This window comes from Thamnophis sirtalis, unplaced genomic scaffold, assembly GCF_051295495.1.
Source record: "Thamnophis sirtalis isolate CommonGarterSnake01/CBP01778 unplaced genomic scaffold, rThaSir2_p1.2 scaffold_12, whole genome shotgun sequence".
In the NCBI taxonomy this organism is placed as follows: Eukaryota; Metazoa; Chordata; class Lepidosauria; order Squamata; family Natricidae; genus Thamnophis; species Thamnophis sirtalis.
The window spans coordinates 34,590,104-34,608,714 of NW_028261392.1; the positions used below are offsets into that span (position 1 = coordinate 34,590,104).

The 18,611-nt window shown below is 38.4% G+C and overlaps 1 protein-coding gene across 1 annotated transcript in view; it reads right to left on the reverse strand.

Moving 5' to 3' along the window:
* The window catches only part of NPAS2 (neuronal PAS domain protein 2), a 58,511-nt gene that overhangs the window by 23,306 nt on the left and 16,594 nt on the right, over nt 1-18,611 (reverse strand). Inside the window, exons 2-5 of the mRNA XM_087726244.1 lie at nt 7,280-7,333; nt 6,764-6,912; nt 2,998-3,089; nt 2,216-2,305 (exon numbers count right to left, since the gene is read on the reverse strand). Coding sequence (XP_087582370.1) covers nt 2,216-2,305; nt 2,998-3,089; nt 6,764-6,912; nt 7,280-7,333 — 385 coding nt within the window. The remainder of the gene's footprint in view (nt 1-2,215; nt 2,306-2,997; nt 3,090-6,763; nt 6,913-7,279; nt 7,334-18,611) is intronic.

Below are 18,611 nucleotides of genomic sequence, written 5' to 3' on the forward strand. Positions count from 1 at the left end.
ATGAAACTGGAAAGGGTTACAAAAGTATCTCCAAAAGCCCTGATGTTCATGTGTCCACGGTAAGACAGACTGTCTACAAATGGAGAAAGTTTAGCACTGTTGCTGCTCTCCCTGGGCAAGGTTGTCCTGTAAAAATGACTGCAAGAGCACAGTGCAGAATGCTTCATGAGGTAAAGAAGAATCAGCTAAAGACCTACAGAAATCTCTGGCACATGCTAACATTTTTGTTGACACATCTACAATAAGGAAAACATTAAACAAGAATGGAGTACATGGAAGGACACCACGGAGGAAGCCATTGCTGTCCAAAAAAAATATTGCAGCATGTTTAAAGTTTGCAAAAGAGCATCTGGATGTTCCACAGCACTACTGGCAAAATATACTGTGGACAGGTGAAACCAAAATTGAGTTGTTTGGGAAAAACACACAACACTATGTGTGGAGAAAAAAAGGCACAGCACACCAACATCAAAACCGCATACCCACGTAAAACATGGCGGAGGGAGCATCATGGTTTGTGGCTGCTTTGCTGCCTCAAGGCCTGGACAGATTGTTGCCATTAATGAGACAATGAATTCCAGGATTTATCAAGACATTTTGCGGGAAAACGTATGACCATCTGTCCACCAACTGAAGCTCCGCAGAGGATGGGTGATGCAACAGGACAATGACCCAAAGCATACAAGTAATTCAACAAAAAATGGCTTCAACAGCACAGAATACACCTTCTGGAGTGACTCAGTCAGAGTCCTGACATCAACCTGATTGAAATGCTGTGGCATGACCTTAAGAGAGCGATTCACACCAGACATCCCAAGAATATTGCTACACTGAAACAGTTTTGTGAAGAGGAGTGGTCCAAAATTACTCCAGATCGTTGTGCAGGTCTGATCTGCAACTACAGGACACATTTGGTTAAGCTTATTGCTGCCAAAGGAGGGTCAACCAGTTATTAAGTCCAATGGTTCACATACTTTTTCCTCCCTGCACTATGAATGTTTACATGTTATGTCCAATTAAACCATGGCAACATCTAATGTTTGTGTAGTATTATGTTCAGCAGACTGTGTTTTTCTATTGTTGTGACTTAGATGAAGTTCAGACTACATTTTATGACCAATTCATGCAAAACTCCACGTAATCCCAAGGGGTTCACATACTTTTTCTTGCAAATGATCAAGGTGATTGTCTCCCTAAATTTCAGAAATGACGAAACTTTTCTGAATCTGGTTAATATTGACAGCAGACTTCCAAGTCCATCTCTTATTCTTGAATGAACAATAAGAATATTTGCTTGTATCCATCTTCTCACATCTCACCTGTTCTCCAAAAATCCTCAACAACTCCAGAAAACGCCATTATCACTCTGGGATATAATTCATCTGTGCCTGGAAACTTGAAGTAGCATCTCCTTACTTATTCTGGGCTGTAAGTTCCTTCTTACTTTTACTTTTCCTGTGTAGAAAAGTAATGGGAGAAGGCACAGCCAAAAGGGAGATAATTGATGTATCGTATTTAACACATTGGCACACCAAGTCTTCCTTTGTTTTTCACGGCATTGAATCAAAGTCAGAGAAGTCTGTTTTTGTTAGGTTGCCTCTGGATTTTTCTGTCATTTTGGACTTTAGCTTTCCTGAGACAAGTCTAACAAGTCTGGGCAACTCTACTGTATTTATTCTTGTTTTATTTTTCATTTTATACTCTTTTAAATCTTATCTCTCGATTTCCTGTGTAATCATATTTCCAGTTTCTCATCTACTTGGAATAGTCTGTGCCTTTAGTAATTTAATTGTCAGAATTACATTATCACATTTTTTTTCACTCCTAGTATAGAATGTTTAGTTTTTCCAAATCCTTGCACACACCCTCAGATGTCACATTTCTTTCTAATAACAGTTCCATAATGTTGCCTCTTTTCAAAGGGCTTCCAAGTTTGGATTGCAAAATTCTACATAGTCACAAGAGGACAGCAAAGAGATTTAATCAGAGTTATAGCATCCTAATGCACACTCCATCTCTTTTATATGAATCATGACGCCGAACACACATAAAAGGCAAATTTCCTGTCCAAGATTTTATCTACTATTTTTCTTAAATTGGTCAAAATAAATTTCATGATGGCACTTAACAGTATTTATGGCTTTTTAAAGAGTCTCTTTGAGAGTGTTAGTGCAGGGTAAGTAAGATACAAAATGAATGTATTTGAACCACTCACCGGCAAGTGCCCAAGAAGAGGTGTGATGCTATCAGAAACATACACAATGCTTCCATCAGTGGTAACTGCTATTACAAACCCATCCAGTGCCTACAGGGAAAAAAGTATGGTAATTCTCTAAAAGAGGTAGTAAAATGATAATGCTTGTATTGCTATTGAGAACAAGAAGTTACAGAAGACTTTGAATATGGCTTAGAAGCCAGATATGTGAATTCCAGAGACTATGAAGAAAAAGAGATTTTGGTCAGATTTTATGAATTGATCAAAAATACATGCATACTATATGCGGCCTGTACACAATTTATATCCAAACCTCCATTAAACTGCCTATTCCTTAAAGCTAAAATGTGAGTGCTTTGCAGCATTTATTTATTTCTACCTACCCCAAAAGGTTTATATAACACATAGGTATCCTATAAATAGCCAATATGGTCATGTAAAATTGTGCATTATGACTACATTGTGACAGAAATTTCCTTCCCAGTTGTTATTATAACCCGAGGACTACATGTAGTTTATTTTTTTTCCTCTTGTTGTCAATCATTTTATATAATTACTTGGCATGCATAGATAATACCTTTTAGTTATTTTTATTTTACAGAGATCCATCAACAATTATAGTTACAGATTGAAATACCCATCTTATAGAATACCATCAGATTTTTTCAATGAAATATTCCAAAACGGGAAATATTCCAGACATGCTGATCAATTCAAAAGCCACCACTGATAACTCTGTTGAAGTCAACATATCAAAGTTTTGTAAAAATTGAAATTTTCACCTCCAACATCAGTTGAGTGAATTCTTCATTGCTGAGAAAAGAGGGCTTCCATTCTTGATGAATATCACAAAGTTCTGTCTGTGCTGAAAATTCTAAACAAATTAAAATGTCTTATTATAAATCTACTAATGACTAGGCCACAGCACAACTGCTATATAAGATTTATTTAACAAGTTTATCTTGACTTCTATAAGGAATCTATAAAGATAAGGATTTTGAGTTCAATTGCAGAATGATTAATTTGCAGAATGTATCTTCTCTTTAAAGTAGCCCTTGGTTTCCACAATATTCATTTTAACTTTTAACATACAAAGTCTCATTTTTGCTTTACTTGCCCTTAAAGGAGAAAATCACAGAGAGTCAGTGACGTGCGGTGAGGATTACGGTTGGTGAGGCAAGAGCGCGGCAGCAGTGCGAAGCAACGTCCCCGCTGCTGTGTCCGACAGGCGTCTTGCGTTTATGTCCACCATAAATGCGAGATGCCTGTCGGACACAGCAGCGGGGACAGAGGAGGCGAGGCGGCAGAGTGCAGCAGTGGCAAGAAGCAACGTCCCCGCCACTGTGTCCGACAGGCGTCTTGCATTTATGTCCATCATAGATGCGAGACGCTTCTGTCGGACACAGCGGCAGGGACGGAGGTAGCAGGGGGCAAGGCAGCAGAGTGAAGCGGCGGCGAGAAGCAGTATTCCTGCCACTGTCCCCAACTGAGGCGTCTTGCGTTTATGTCCGCCTCGCTGGAGCTGCAGTCACAGAAGAAGGACGCCGAGCTGGACAAGCGCATCGAAGCACTGCGGTGCAAGAACCAAGCACACATCCGCCACTACCAGGAGATCGAGGAGGACCGGCGCAAGGCCAAGCAGGAGGGCATAGCCATGACAGGAGCTCAGAAGAGCCGCTCGGCGGAGGCTGCCGGGCAGACCGAGAGGCGCCGAAGAGAGCCGGAGGCTGCCCAGCCAGAGGAGTGGGAGGAGCGGCGGCAGTGAAACATCAAGCAGATGAACGAGGAGATGAAGAAGATCGCTGAGTACAAGCATGGGCAGCGGGACAGCCTGTTAGAGAAGAACCCAGTCCGCAACTTCCTGGACGACCCACGGTGCAGCGGTGCCTTCTCTGAGGCCGGCTGGAGGGAGGAGGAGGGGGGACGAGGTGGCAGCCGGCGAAGAAAGGGGAGAGGAGGAGGAGGAGGAAAGGGAGAGGGGAGCAGGATGGGGCTCCCGGTGGAGGGAGAGGAGAAAGGGAAGGTGGGCACAGCAGGCAAAAGAAAGAAAGCAGCAGCCCGCCAGCAGAGGCAGGTAAAAGACCTGCCTCTGCTGGCAGGCTGCCCCTCTCTTCTCAAACAAGGCTACCCTCCCTGCTTCTCTCCCTTCCTTCTCTTCTCAAACTCTCTCTCAAATTGAGAGAGTTTGTATGAGTGAAGTGAAGAAACAAACACACGCACGCACACACACACACACAAATTACTCACAATAAAACATTACTTACAAATTACAATAATTTTGAATTCCTCCCCGTTCCCTCTGACCCAGGATCCACATACCTTTTCCAGCTGTGTCACAGGATTTCAACTCTCCTCTTGTCCACTATGATGAAAATGTGAAAATGTAAAAAGAAAAAGGCAAGACCTGCTGCTGCCAGAGCAGGAGGCGAGAGAACCACGTGCCTCCTTTGCATAAGGAATGTTTAGCCTTTTAACCCTTGCTTAACTCAGCACAAGTGATCATAACGAAGGAGGCATGTGGTTCTCTCGCCTCCCCCTGTAGTTAATCAGTAAGCAGAGTCATCCACTGTGACTCTGGCAGCAACTACCTCTGCCTTTTTCCTTTTAATTTTTTTTTCTTTTCATCATGACAGTGGTGAGGCCCTGCCTCTCCTGCAGAGAGTAATCTTTATTCTCTTTCATCAACCTTTCAAACCTGAAGTTTGTTATAATGGCAAAAACTTTCTTAAATTAAATTTCTTAAATTAAATTCTGGATGTTTATTAATACCTGCCACACATGGGGTAATATTCCAAGACTTTGTGTTGCATTTTGATTATTTGATTTTCATTATTTGACCTTGATCCAGTTATAATTGTGTACTGCATATCTTTATACTCATTAAACATATAGCACAGGTAAATACACATATTTTTAAAGACACATGGAAAAGCTATTATCTTCCAAAGAACTATATCTATCTAATCTATCTATCTATCTATCTATCTATCTATCTATCTATCTATCTATCTATCTATCTATCTATCTATCATCTATCTATCACTATATCTTTCAATGGAAAGTCAATACTTTCACTTACATATTATTTGTTTTTAAAAACATATTGTCTCCTATCATTTGTGAAGGATCCCTGGAATGTAATTACTGTAAATGTATAATTATTAATAATTCATATTTTGGCTTTATATCAAAGCCATGTATTTCCAAGATGATGACTACACACAGCATGTTTTGTACCCATCAGATTCCTTGCACATCCTGATATTTTCATTAATTAAGTATAATTAGTTTAACTAAATGGGAGATTACTATATGGGACTATCAAACTTCCACTCCCAATGCCACTGTTATTTTCATTAATGTGTCTGGCCTTTACCAAGTATCAAAGGTATTTTCAGAATCTTTTTTTAAAACAGTGGAGAGTTGCAGGCTATAACTCTCTCAAACTTCCCATGATTCATATCTGCTTAAATTCTTATTTCTGGCAAATTGGTTAAATGGGAGTTTGTTAAAATGTGTTTCCTAAATAAGTTAAATAATAGAATAATTGTAAAATATTTAAAATTTAACCCATCTTAAGTTTTAGATACCCCGATGTTAATGAAATGTTTCAAAGTAGAGCAATTTGAAACTAAAAGATCTCAAACTGATTTCAAAGGAAAACAGTTGTTTTCAGCTAAATAACAACCTGTTGCAGTAAATGATTTACATTCAACTCTTAATTACAAAGCAATGGATTTTGAGACAACTCATTAGAGCCATGATGGGGAACCTATGGCACGCATTCCACAGGTGGCATGCGGAGCCATTTGTCAGGGCATGCGAGGCTTGCCCTGTCAGCTGGCCAGCACGCATGTGCGCTTTGACCAACTGACTTTAGCCTTTGTTTGAGGCCATTTTTCGCCCTCCGGAAGTTTCCCTGAAGCCTCTGGAGCATGAAAAACCAGCCCTATGGGCAAACCGGAACTTCAGGAACGGACTTCCGGTTTGCTCGTAGGGCCGGTTTTAGCCCTCTGAAGCATTCAGGAGCCCTCAGAAGGCTTCCCTGAAGGCTCCAGAGGGAAAAAAATGACCCTACAAGCAAACCGGAAGACACTTCTGGGTTGCTCGTAGGGCCGGTTTTAGCCCTCCGGAGCCTTCAGGGGCCTTTAGGAGGCTTCCCTGAAGGCTCCGGAAGACAAAAAAACAGCTCTACAGACAAACCGGAAGTCTGTTCCCAAACTTCCGGTTTGCTGAGATGACCGGTTTTCGCACTCCAGCTCCTGAAGCCTCTGGAGGGCCTCCGGGGGGGGGCAGGGGAGGCTGCTTTCGCCCTCCTTAGGCTCCTATAAAGCCTCTGGAACCTGGGGAGGGCATAAAAAGCACACCAAAAATGGGGGGGGAGTGCTGGTGGTACATGCATGCACGCTGTGGTTGTGCACATAGTATGGGTGTGGCACACCCACGCATGAACCCTTGTGCTCCCCCGCTTTTGGGACACGAGCCAAGAAAGGTTTGCCATCACTGAAATAGAGTAATTGTTCGTTTTAAAGATAACACAAGAATTACCATTATGTTTCTGGAGAAAGCCAATGACTTTTTCAAGAACTGTCGTTTTGTCCATTTTTCGTGTGTTTCCAGGAAGCATTGAGCTGAGTTCCTTAATGAGAACATTGAACTGGTCACGTCTCTTTTTTTCAGACTTATTACGTGAAGCCCTATGAACAGAATTAAATTGTTAGTAGACATGGAATCACTCATGTTTATTTATTACTGTGATCTGTTCTTAAGAAAATTAATTCTTTACATTAGAATGAAATAAACTAAAAGACAATGGAGTGCTAAAAGAACAAAACTGCTTTGGTTGAAAGTATGCCCTAGTATTGTAAATTCAAATTCCTAAAGCTAACATATGAAGGAAAGAATCCTGCATTTTTCACATACCCATGTTCAATGCAAAAATGCAAAAAAGCATAGCAGAAAACAATTATAGATATTCTACTGTTTTTCTTGTACTACCAGGTTTCTTTGCTTCTTGCTGTTTTTCTTCTTACAAAAACATTTCCCAAAAAACTGGCTACTTACCTCTTTGCCCTGTCTTTCTCATCCTCATCCATCAGATTGTCTGAACAGCGTTTTCTGTTGAAAGAATTACAAATAATTTTAATATGTAATTTCCATTATGCTTATATTTCAAACAAAATAAATGTGCCATAACTTAATTTATTGTGACACTATATTTAAGACAGTAGCTCTAGGAATCATCAATCAGTACTCTTGTTGTCTTGTTTTAGTCACATTGCAGCCATTTCTGAACAATAATTTCCTTCCTTCCTTCCTTCCTTCCTTCCTTCCATCCATCCATCCATCCATCCATCCATCCATCCATCCATCCATCCATCCATGGTTTTGGAAGAATGCCCCAGAAATATCTTGATGCATATAGAATGTAACTTTTCCCCAAAGTTCTAATACGTGCAAAAAGCATTACAGAAGTGAAAACATGCAATATGAGACCCTGGGAAGGAATCAGCTCTTGCATATTCATAAGATGCAAGTCCCTACAATGTTTTTGAAAGTGATTTGCCATTGCCTACAAATCAGAGAGAGTTATTGGGCCTAAATTACACAGTTAGCTTCAAGTTTAAGGTAAGAATAGAACTCATGCTCTTCCATTTTCCATCCCAGTGCCCTCAACCTCTACACCAAACTGGCTCTCCTACACAATTAAGACACCACAAAAAAATTAACATAAGTATACTTGTTTATTGGGATACTTTGTTGTTTTCAGATAGATGCAAACAAGCAAATACATAAGATCTTACAATATCAAAATAATTAACAATTTAGTTATTCATAGATTGGGGATTTGTTCTGCTAAAAAAAAAAAAGCCAAAGCACTCATTCATAATGCAGCAAATCAGCTTCAAAATTTTCCTGGGCTCTTGCTCACATCCAAACTGACCCTGCCATCAGAGATTCACAAAATGATTTCACTATTGCTATCCCAACAATCCAATATATATCTACAGGTATATACAGATATCCTCGACTTACACTAGTTCATTTAGTAACCAAAGTTGCATCATGACTGAAAAAAGTGATTCATGACTGTTTTTCATACTTAGAACTATTGTAGCATCCCATGGTCATGTGACCAAAATTTGGAGGCTTGGCAACTGACTCATATTTATGACGGTTACAGTATCCTGGGATGATGTTTTGTGAATTTCTAACAAGTATAGTCAATGGGGAAGCCAGATTCACTTAACAACCATGTTATAACTTAACACCTATACGTGATTCACTTAACAGATGTGGCAAAAAGGTCTTAAAATGGGCAAAATTCATTTAACAACTGTCTCACTTAGCAACATGAATTTTGGGTTCAATTGTGGTCATAAATTGAGGATTACCTGTATTTTCAACAATCCAAACCAAATATAGTTATGATGACATTTCTTTCAATCTAAACCAGCCTATATATATCACCTTATTTCTCCATCGTCTATTAGAATACATTTCAGCCACTGTGTGTTTAGTAACACATTTGTTTCCAAGTACTTGGCTTAACAACTTGTTTATCCCAACCCTTGCCATGTAGTAGACTGCAATCCACATGAAAAAAACGTTTCTGTATTACTTCTTACATCCTCAAGAGTTGTTCATGTGACAAAAAATATTACCTAACTGAACAAAATGAAATATTTTGAAATATTTGTGATTGGAATATAATTATTTTGAAATACTAAATGGCAATTATTATTTCTGAATATTAGTTAGTAGTAAATAAAGTGATTTATAATGTACTGCTTTCACAGTCGATACCAATGTATGACTTGGACAAACAAGCAGATATTCTGATAAAAATCCTGCTTGTTTTTAATCCTTTTGCCAATGGCATTGGAACTCTTTGAAGAAAGAACCAGCCTTTTGATTAAAATCAAGTGTAGTAACCTTCCAAATTTGGGTCTTTGTTGACTGATTCAAATATTAGATCTCTTTAGTTTAGGAAAGACTTGCCTATTTTATATTATTTCATTCGTTATCATTTTTTTCTATTTCCAATTTTGTATAGTCAAAAATGCAGCTGGCTGCTTTCCACAAGGCATCTACTTCTGTAACAGTATATTTAATAATACTATATATATTTGTTAGTTGCAGATGTATAAACTCTATATTTTAAAACATTCTCTAATACAAAGGATTAAAATATAAATAAAGCTGTAAAGTCAGTTTTGTGGAAAATGGAATAGTTTTCTTATCTTCTAATTAAGCTTTTAGTGAAAAGAGAGTAGCAAACATTGTAAACGAATATGAATAAAGATAACCATCTGTACACTTCAAAGTATGCCTATCCCCATCCAGCAATTTCAAACAACCTTCTGAACACAAGAGAAAAAGTAGGTCAGTTGGGCAACACTGTTCCTGTGATGCAATGTAATGGTTGTTTTGCAGTCAACACTTCCTGAGTTCATTGCAGCAATGAAGACTCTATGAAGATTGTCTTTGATGATATATTTCATTAACATGTGGTACAGGTTTAGCTTTTACACTAACACAAAAAGAAAAGTAGCAGCCTGTGAAATGGTTACGGGAAGGGTATAAAGCTTGATGAAAGCTCATTCACCAAATTTTTTGCTCATTATATTCATTTCCAAATAGCTATAGGAATACATACAGAGCCCCTCTGTGATTGAGATGTTTGATAAACAAACATACAAAAAAAACAAGCACTTAATTTCACATGTGTTGCAGAACATGGACATTCAAGAACATGCTAGATCCATTCCTCTTTAATTTTAATAAATTACAGGTAGTCTTCAAGTTATGACCAGGGTTGGGACAAGACTTGTCGATCAGCAATGTGGTTATTCACCTCCTTTTATGACCTTTTTTGCTGCAGTAATTTATTCTTATTTAAGGGAGAGGGGCAGTTTAGAAAAATGAAAAATAAATAAACAAACAAACAATTACATAAATATTTCACACCAAAGAATTTCCAGTGAAAGTGTTTTTCACTAATACTACATCTCTACTACATCTCTCCTGGCAGACATAGCCAGAGAAATAATGATTTAGAAACACTGACCCCAAGATATTGGGTAACTTAATAAAATATGTCTTTCTAAATATTTGAATTAAACTGTTCTGTCTACCCAGAATCCAGAAATCACAATTTGATGGCAAGCCACAGTAGTATCAGTAGAGGCAGGATAACTCATGGATAGACGGACAGCAGACAGAGGGGTGGCCTCTCTTATTTTACTTGTAAGTCATCAGTGCTCTTCAGAACAATTGTCCAACAAATGTTTGTTTTCACAATTTTAATCCACATTTGCTACATCTTTAAATCATATTAGAAAATGTTGAATTCAGTTTATCCTTCCAACCAGAAACAAATATATCTCAGTATATTGTCAATAAGCACAACCTCTTTACAACTTCTCATTATTATTTTTAGATATAGCAGAGGAGGTAACAAATTAAAAATTATTCTACTTTATTGCATTTGAAATAATTCCAGTATTTTCTCTGGTAAAGTTTCAAAATTACTATTTCAATTTTTTTTCTTAAAGTTCAACTTAAAAGTGATGCTTGATTCTTCATGACATAAATTCGATTTGATAGATAACTATAACATACATGAGTTAAGTTTTAAATTAAGGCATTGACATCATGCAGGATCTTTATGTTCATTTAGTTTTCTAAAAGATAAAATTAGAAAATCTATTGTTTCCATGAGTCTTCATCTATCCATATACTTTTCACATATACAGAAGGTTTAAGATACTCAATTACTAAAAAAGCAATAAATCTAAAACTAAATGATTTTAAATGAAATCCAGAGCTCCCCCCAAAAAATATTAGAAACAAATAAAAGAAATGGAATAAATACAGAAACTACAGCAATAGGGATAGATAAAATATATTACAATATGAGATCAAACGGAAATATTAAAATCAAAGCTGGCCATGAAGAAAATATTATGCAGGTTAATCCACGACAGGATATTTGACAAGACATGCAATGTTAATTTTTCTGATGCATTTTGAATAAAATATGTTTTGCATGTATATTGAACCACATAAGCTGTAGCAATATACCGTAGTTTATCATTTCCAGGCATGATCTAATAGTTCAGAAATACATTCTTCCCACATAGCAATAAGTTGGTAGCATCTAGTTGACCCTGAAAAGATTAAATAGGGTCAAAACAAATTATGATTTGAATCTGAAATAGTCATAAATCCCAGGGCTATAGATTAGACTGGGAATTTTTTTTTAAAAAAACCATCATGATAAAAGGTAATCAACAACCACCTCCAGATTGTAATCAACAAGACTGCTTGATCTATGTGTTTTTCTCTGCAATGAGAACCAATAGACCTTGCTTTATTCTATAGAACTGGGATAGCGAACCTATGGCACGTGTGCCGGAAGTGGAGAGAGCCATCTCTCCAGGCACATGAGCCTGTTGCTCTTCAAGTTTCCGGTGTGCCGCCCAGCTGGTCTTCACGTATGTGAGAGCGCCAGAAACCGGAAAAACAACCGCACGGAGAGCAAGCACACACCAGGCAGTTATTCTTCTGGTTTCCGGTGCATGCATGCATACCGGCCAATGGGTCTTCCAGTTTCTGGCATGCACATGTAGACCAGCTGACACGCACATGCACACCAGGCGGCCGCTGTTCTGGTTTCTGCATAAGCACTGGCCAGCTAGTCATCGCATGCGCACCAGAAACCAGACATCACGTGGCCAGTGTGCACGCACGAACTAGAAATCGGAAGAGCAGACGCCCCATTTCTGGCATGTGTGCGCTCCCGTTTCGGCACTTGGTGACTAAAAGATTTGCCTACACAGCAATAGAAGATCTGTCCTTAGAAAAGCATTTGAAAAAGTGTTTTAAAACATGTTTCTTAAATTATAGACAGTTTTATAAAGAGATACAGAGATTATGATAAAAATAAAATGTTTAGACAGATTATACATATAGACCAAACTAAACTAAACTACACAGAATTCAGAGACTGAACAGTCTAAAAAAGGAAAGATTTGTTTTTAAACATTTTTATTTTTAAATTGGAAAGGAGCACTTTCTGCACATAGCAGCAAAATTTGGATTCTTTGCTCAATACTTAGGATGATGCTATACTGCTATTTCTACATTAAAAGAGATACCAGAGGAATATTTCAAATCCTTATTGTAATGAAACTCCTGAATGCATAGAATTAAAATTTGGCATGTTATATACAATATGTACTATAAATGGTATACTATCCCAACTATTTTCATCCCACTTTGTCAAAAATGAATCAGCTGCAGGTCTAGAGATGTGTCAACAGTATAAAAAATGGCAAGTATACCTAAGCAATCAAAGCATTAATCCGTTTATGACCAAAAAGGGATATGGCTTCAATGTAGTGGACATATCAGATCATAGCACTGACTGGTCATCTGGATGCCCTGAGACACATTTTTTTTTGTAATTTTGTTCCATTATACCCTGTAGATAAATACCTATTTTGTTTGAACTCTGTTATCAAAGCAGCTCACTTTGAATCACTTTGCCCTCAGATGTTAAAATGCAGTTGGAGAAGATGTCAAAATCTGAGATATATCAGAAGGTAGTCTCTGTTTGCAAGAGCCTCTAATACCAGAAGATGAAGTCTCTTCAGCACTCTGGCTATTACCAAGACAGCTGACACACCTTGGAGGGAGGGGGAAACAGAGTCAGAGGCAGTGGTGGGATTCAATTTTTCTTACTACCAGTTCTTTGGGCATGGCCTGGTGGATGTGACATGGCTTGGTGGGCATGGCAGGGGAAGGATACTGCAAAATCTCCATTCCCACTCCACTCCAGGGGAAGGTTACTGCAAAACCCCCAATTAATTAATCTAATTAATTGTGTATACATATAGTGGAAATCTATCACACTGTTATGTTTCATGATAAAGAATGTTACGCCAAGTAAGAATAAGAGTGAGAAACAGTGGGCAAAAGAAACTTGGAGGAAAAGAAAAGAAAATAAGGCTAAATCTAATTTATCCCACCATTCATTATGCTTCCCCATACCTTTCTTTCTATCCTTGTAAACCATCCTTGCTTCTCCCACATCTGAACATCATTTCATACATTATCTTTTGAGGTTATTATCTGTTCCACTCAATCATATCTTCATTTCATTTAAATCATTTTGGTTTCTTACCACAATGGTTTTAAGAAAGCTACTTTACTGATAGCAATAGCCGTTAGACTTATATCCTGCTTGACAGCCCTATCTAAGCTTACAGGGTCAGCATATTGCCCCAATAATCTGCGTCCTCATTTTACCGACCTCAGAAGGATAGAAGGCTGAGCCAACCTTGAGCCTGGTGAGATTTGAACTGCCAAATTGCAGGCAATTGGCAGTCAGCAGAAGTAGCCTGCAGTACTGCACTCTAACCACTGTATCACCGCGGCTCTAAAGCAACCTGTTCTTCATTTGGGTCTAGAAGATATAGGATATAGAAGATATAGGAGTAAAGTTCCTCACCTTTGTAAAATGGCCTGTATGGTAAGTTGCTACATTCTCTTTAACATCAATCAATCTATTTTGCTTAGGACAGTATTCTGCTATCTAGGGTTTTAGAAAGAAAGTTTAAAGTCCCTGTATTGGGTCAAGGTAATATCCCTGTGTTTGGTCATAATATTTCAAGCGTTGTTGTGCTTCCCTTTGTGTCATCTGGCATCCGCATCTAATGACACCCTTGTTAATTAATCATTTAGGTCAAATGAACTCTTGTTTTCTTCATTAGCAACTAGCACTCCAAAAATATCTAAAAGTAGGGTTCTGCTATGCTACCATAATTGCTGTAACACAGCAACTATTGGATTTAAATTTTGGATTTAAGACTGGAAATATTTACTGGCTGATTTATGCCCATCTGTATACAGTTTGATATTAGTTTTATTAACTATATATCTCTTAATATGTTTAACTTAATTTTTGTGACCACATTAAACTGATTTTATGTTTTATTGTAAGAAAATAATCATCACTATCGAGCATAGAGCAGTCTTCAAACACATGTTATAAAAATGGTACAGAAACTTCATATTTTAACATTTTTCCAACTTTATTTTCAATCATTGTTAAATGAATACCGTATTTTTTGGAGTATAAGATGCAGCTTTTTCTCTCAAAAAAGAGGTTGAAAATCTAGGTGTGTCTTATACACTGAATACAGCATTTTTGCTTCCCGAAACCCTGCTCCCTTCACCAAAACGGCCATGCATAGCCTTTATGAGGTTTATAGAGTGCTCCTGGGGGCTGGGGAGGGCAGAAATGAGTGAAAAATGGGCTGTTTTTTGCTCAATTCTGCCCCCCAGGCCCCAGGAGCACTCTATAAGCCTCCTAAAGGCTGTGCGTGCCCTTTCTTTGACAGAAATTGGGCCCGTTTTCATGAAAAATGGGCTGTATTTTGCTCATTGGGGGGGGGCAACCTCCCAGGAGCACTCTACAAGCCTCCTATAGGCTATTCATGCCCTTTTTTAAAAAAAACCAAATGGGACCATTTTCACAAAAAAAAGGACAATTTTTGGGAGGTCTGCAGAGTCCAAAAAGTTTTTTTTTTTAAAAAAAAAATTGCCTCTTCAAAATCTTGGTGCGTCTTATACTCCGGTACGTCTTATACTCTGAAAAATATGATAGTTTGAAATCGAGGGCTAGTACAAATGGGGAAAATCTTATTTCACAAGTTCAAGTCTTCTTGTATCATGCTGGATTTTGAAAAAATCAAATGATTATTTATTAAACAAATGTATTTAATTAAAAAAGTATTTTTTTTCTTTTAATGACCTTGTAATCTTTATTATTTCTTAAATAAATCCACAATACCAAAATCAGAATACCTTTAATGTATGCTTTTTCCTTTTGGAAAAAGTATTTGTCCTAAGGACAAATGGTTCCTACAATAAGGTGACCAGATGTCCCGATTTTGGCAGGATAGTCATGATTTTTAATAATTTGTCCCTTGTCCTGTCGCGTATTGAAAAAGCCCCGATTTTCCAAAAGAAAGAAAATCAATTTTAAAAAGGACGCCGTTAAAAAAAAAGTTTTTATTTCTCTAAAGTGTCGTTCCCGATGTGGCCTTTAGAGGGCAGTGGGTTTACCTCCCTACCCTTTTGCACGTGCGTGCGCCGACGCATGCCATTTTTCTGCAGGGAGAGCGATGGTAAGGAGGAGGCTTGGTCCTGGGCCAAGCAGCTCAGCCGTCGGAATTTTTTTTCCCCGCTTCTTTTGGGCGCCGCTCTTCCTGCAGCCATGCCGTGCAAGCCGCTGTCAACCTGGTCTGAGTGAGCCGAGGGGAGGCAAGCGGGGATCCGGTTGGGAGAGGCTGGTGATGGGGGTGGCTTTTGAAAGGGTTGGGAGGCGTGGGGGAAGGCAATCAGGGGAAGGCTGCTTTGCAACTGCCAGCGAAGTCCCATACCCCCTCCCGCTCTTGCCTTTCCTTCTGCTTGCTCCATCCCAGTGGAGGCTGAGCCCGCCTCTTATTTGGACCTCCTGCATCCCCCCCCCAAACGGAGCACCCCATTTCAAGCAACGAGGGGCGCCAAGCAGGGCAGGGTTGCAAGCACCCCCCTCCCCCCAAGGCTGTAGGCGAAAGCTGCTCTCCAGCATTCCGTCCCGTCCCTGCCTTCCCAGACCCAGAGCCATCTCTGTGGAGGTCCTTTTTGGCTTTAATGCGAAGCCTTGAGGGGGGAACAGGGCACCTCTGCCCCTGAAACAGGAATGCTGGAGAAGCGGGCACAGATCACTGGCTTTTTAAATCAACTTTTTGGAAGGAGGATGGGAGGACGGATGGGGCGAGTACTAAAGGCATCCCAGCTGAAATCACTTTTTTAAAAAAGCCATTTTAAAAAAATCCCACTTTTAAGGCGGTGAGCAGATCTAATGCTCCTTCCAACTCCCCACAACAGAGAAAGGGTGGGGGGGGAAGAGAGTTAGGGAAGGAAGGAAAGAAGGAAGGAAAAGAAGGAAGGAAAGGAGGAAGGAAGAAAGGAAGGAAGGAAAGGAGGAAGGAAGGAAGGAAAGAAGGGAAAAAAAGAATGACTCGCCTCATTTCATCCAAGCAGGTTTTCATGCTCAAAATGGGACTAGAAACTCCTGATTGCCTGAACCACTAATGAAAAGAAGGACAAGGAGAGACATGATAGCAGTGTTTCAATATCTCAGGGGTTGCCACAAAGAAGAGGGAGTCAAACTATTCTTCAAGGTACGTGAGGGTAGAACAAGAAGCAATGGGTGGAAACTAATCAAGGAGAGAAGTTGTGAATGTTCCAACACTGGAAGTTTTTAAAAAGATGTTGGATAACCATTTGTCTGAAATGGTGTAGGGTTTCCTTCCTAAGCAGGGAGTTGGACTAGAAGATCTCCAAGGTGCCTTCCAACTCTGTTATTCTATTCTAACATATACTGTTTTAAAGAAGCACAGAGGGAACAATTCTCCAGGCTTTAGTGACCATCACTAAGTGTTGTAGCTTATGATTCTTGATGAATGTATTCTATTTTATTTTTATTTATGTACACTGAGAGCATATTCACCAAAGACAAATTCCTTGTGTGTTTAGGAGTTTAGCTTCTCTCTCTTGAAAATGTAAGCTACCATAAGGCATTATAATGCAAGCTAGCCTTAGCTTTCAAACAGTTCATTTAGTGACCAAAGTTGCAATGGCATTGAAAAAAGTGACTGATGACCATTTTTCACACTTAGCGACCATTTTCACACTTAGCGACCATTGCAGCATCCTCATGGTCACGTGATCAAAATTTTGATGTTTGGCAACAGTTACAATTTATATTTGTAAATTGTAGTTATGTTGAAATAAAAAAATATTACAATACTATTTTTGCGTTATATGAAAATTTTTGTTGCTCCATATAAATTTTTTAATCAAGCCCCCCCCCCCCCGGGTCAAAGGTGTCCCTCTTTACCAATCTGAAAATCTGGTCACTTTATCCTACAAGAATCAAAACAAAGGTATCAATGATAATAATAACTAACTAACTTTATTTTGCCAAATAAACGATCAAGGATTAAAATAAGGATATTGCAAAATGTCATAGGGAGACTGGCTGTGCCAAACCATACACTATACTGTCAAACCAGATGTTTTACTTGGATTACAGAATGTACACTGTTAACATATGACTGAGTTATCTCTATTGAAGGAGCAGGACTTCCAGAAGGCAGGCATAAGTAGCTTTGTCAAATATAAACAGAAGTAGTTAGCCTATTTTTTAAAATTCCTATTTTATATGTATAAGAGGAAGAAGATATGTGGACATGTTCACAACCTTGAGTTATTTGTAAAAATAATAAAGACAGGATACAAATAAATAACAATAAATAAATAGTGTACTAAAAGAATGGGGTATATATAACAGTAGAACTCCAAACTAATCATATATTTATTTTCATGAAGGTACATACATACAAAAAACTGATCAGTATATTGACCACAGAATATACTGTAATAGTATATAGATTGCAGAATAACAACTTTATTTTTCAGAAATACTTAATTATTTCCAATCCTTCAAATAAGTGATATAGCTCCATTTCCAGTTGTGACGGCCTCCTGCAACCCTCTGCCAGTGAAAATGGAGCTCAGGAGGTCCGCATGAAGCCCTTCCGAGCTCTGTTTTTGCTGGCAGAGGCACTGCGGGCCGGTCCTTCACTGTTTCCAGGGAGGTCCTGCGAGCCAGATCTATAATACTCTGCAGGCCAGATCTGGGCCTTGAGTTTGACACCCCTGGCTAAGAGAGTGCTGTAAAGCACTATACAGTAATATATAAGCCTAAGTACTATTGCTATTAAGTTAACGTTAGTTAAATTAACCATTTACAGATTTTAACTCTGCATAAGGCCTGTAGCACATCCAAAGTTTGAATTTACTTTAACATATGCCTTTAAAAACTTTACCTAATCTGTGATTTGGTAAAGTACAGGCTTTCTCAGATTAGACAAAATTCCTATTACTTGTTTTTTTCTGGTAGATGATCTTACTATTCCTTTACTATTTATCATATGATATTGCTTACAGAAAAAGCAAAGTAATTTTTATTGCTAGAAAGAAACCAAGAATTTATATAAAAAGGACAAAATTAACTTCCCTTCAGCATTACACTGGGAATTCCTATACTGTAGTGTAAGCTCTGATATTTGTAACACATGTTTTCTTTATAATTAATATTGATGGTCTCTTGGGATACTTCCCAATATTTCTTTGAAATATGATTATATTAAAATCTGATTTGCTTTATGGTTGTTCTGGAAGAAGAAGAAAAAAACCTCAGTAAAGATTAACATCACATCAAGTCTGAACTAATCAATATCAGTCAACATTGCAATTTCATTCATCAATCCTT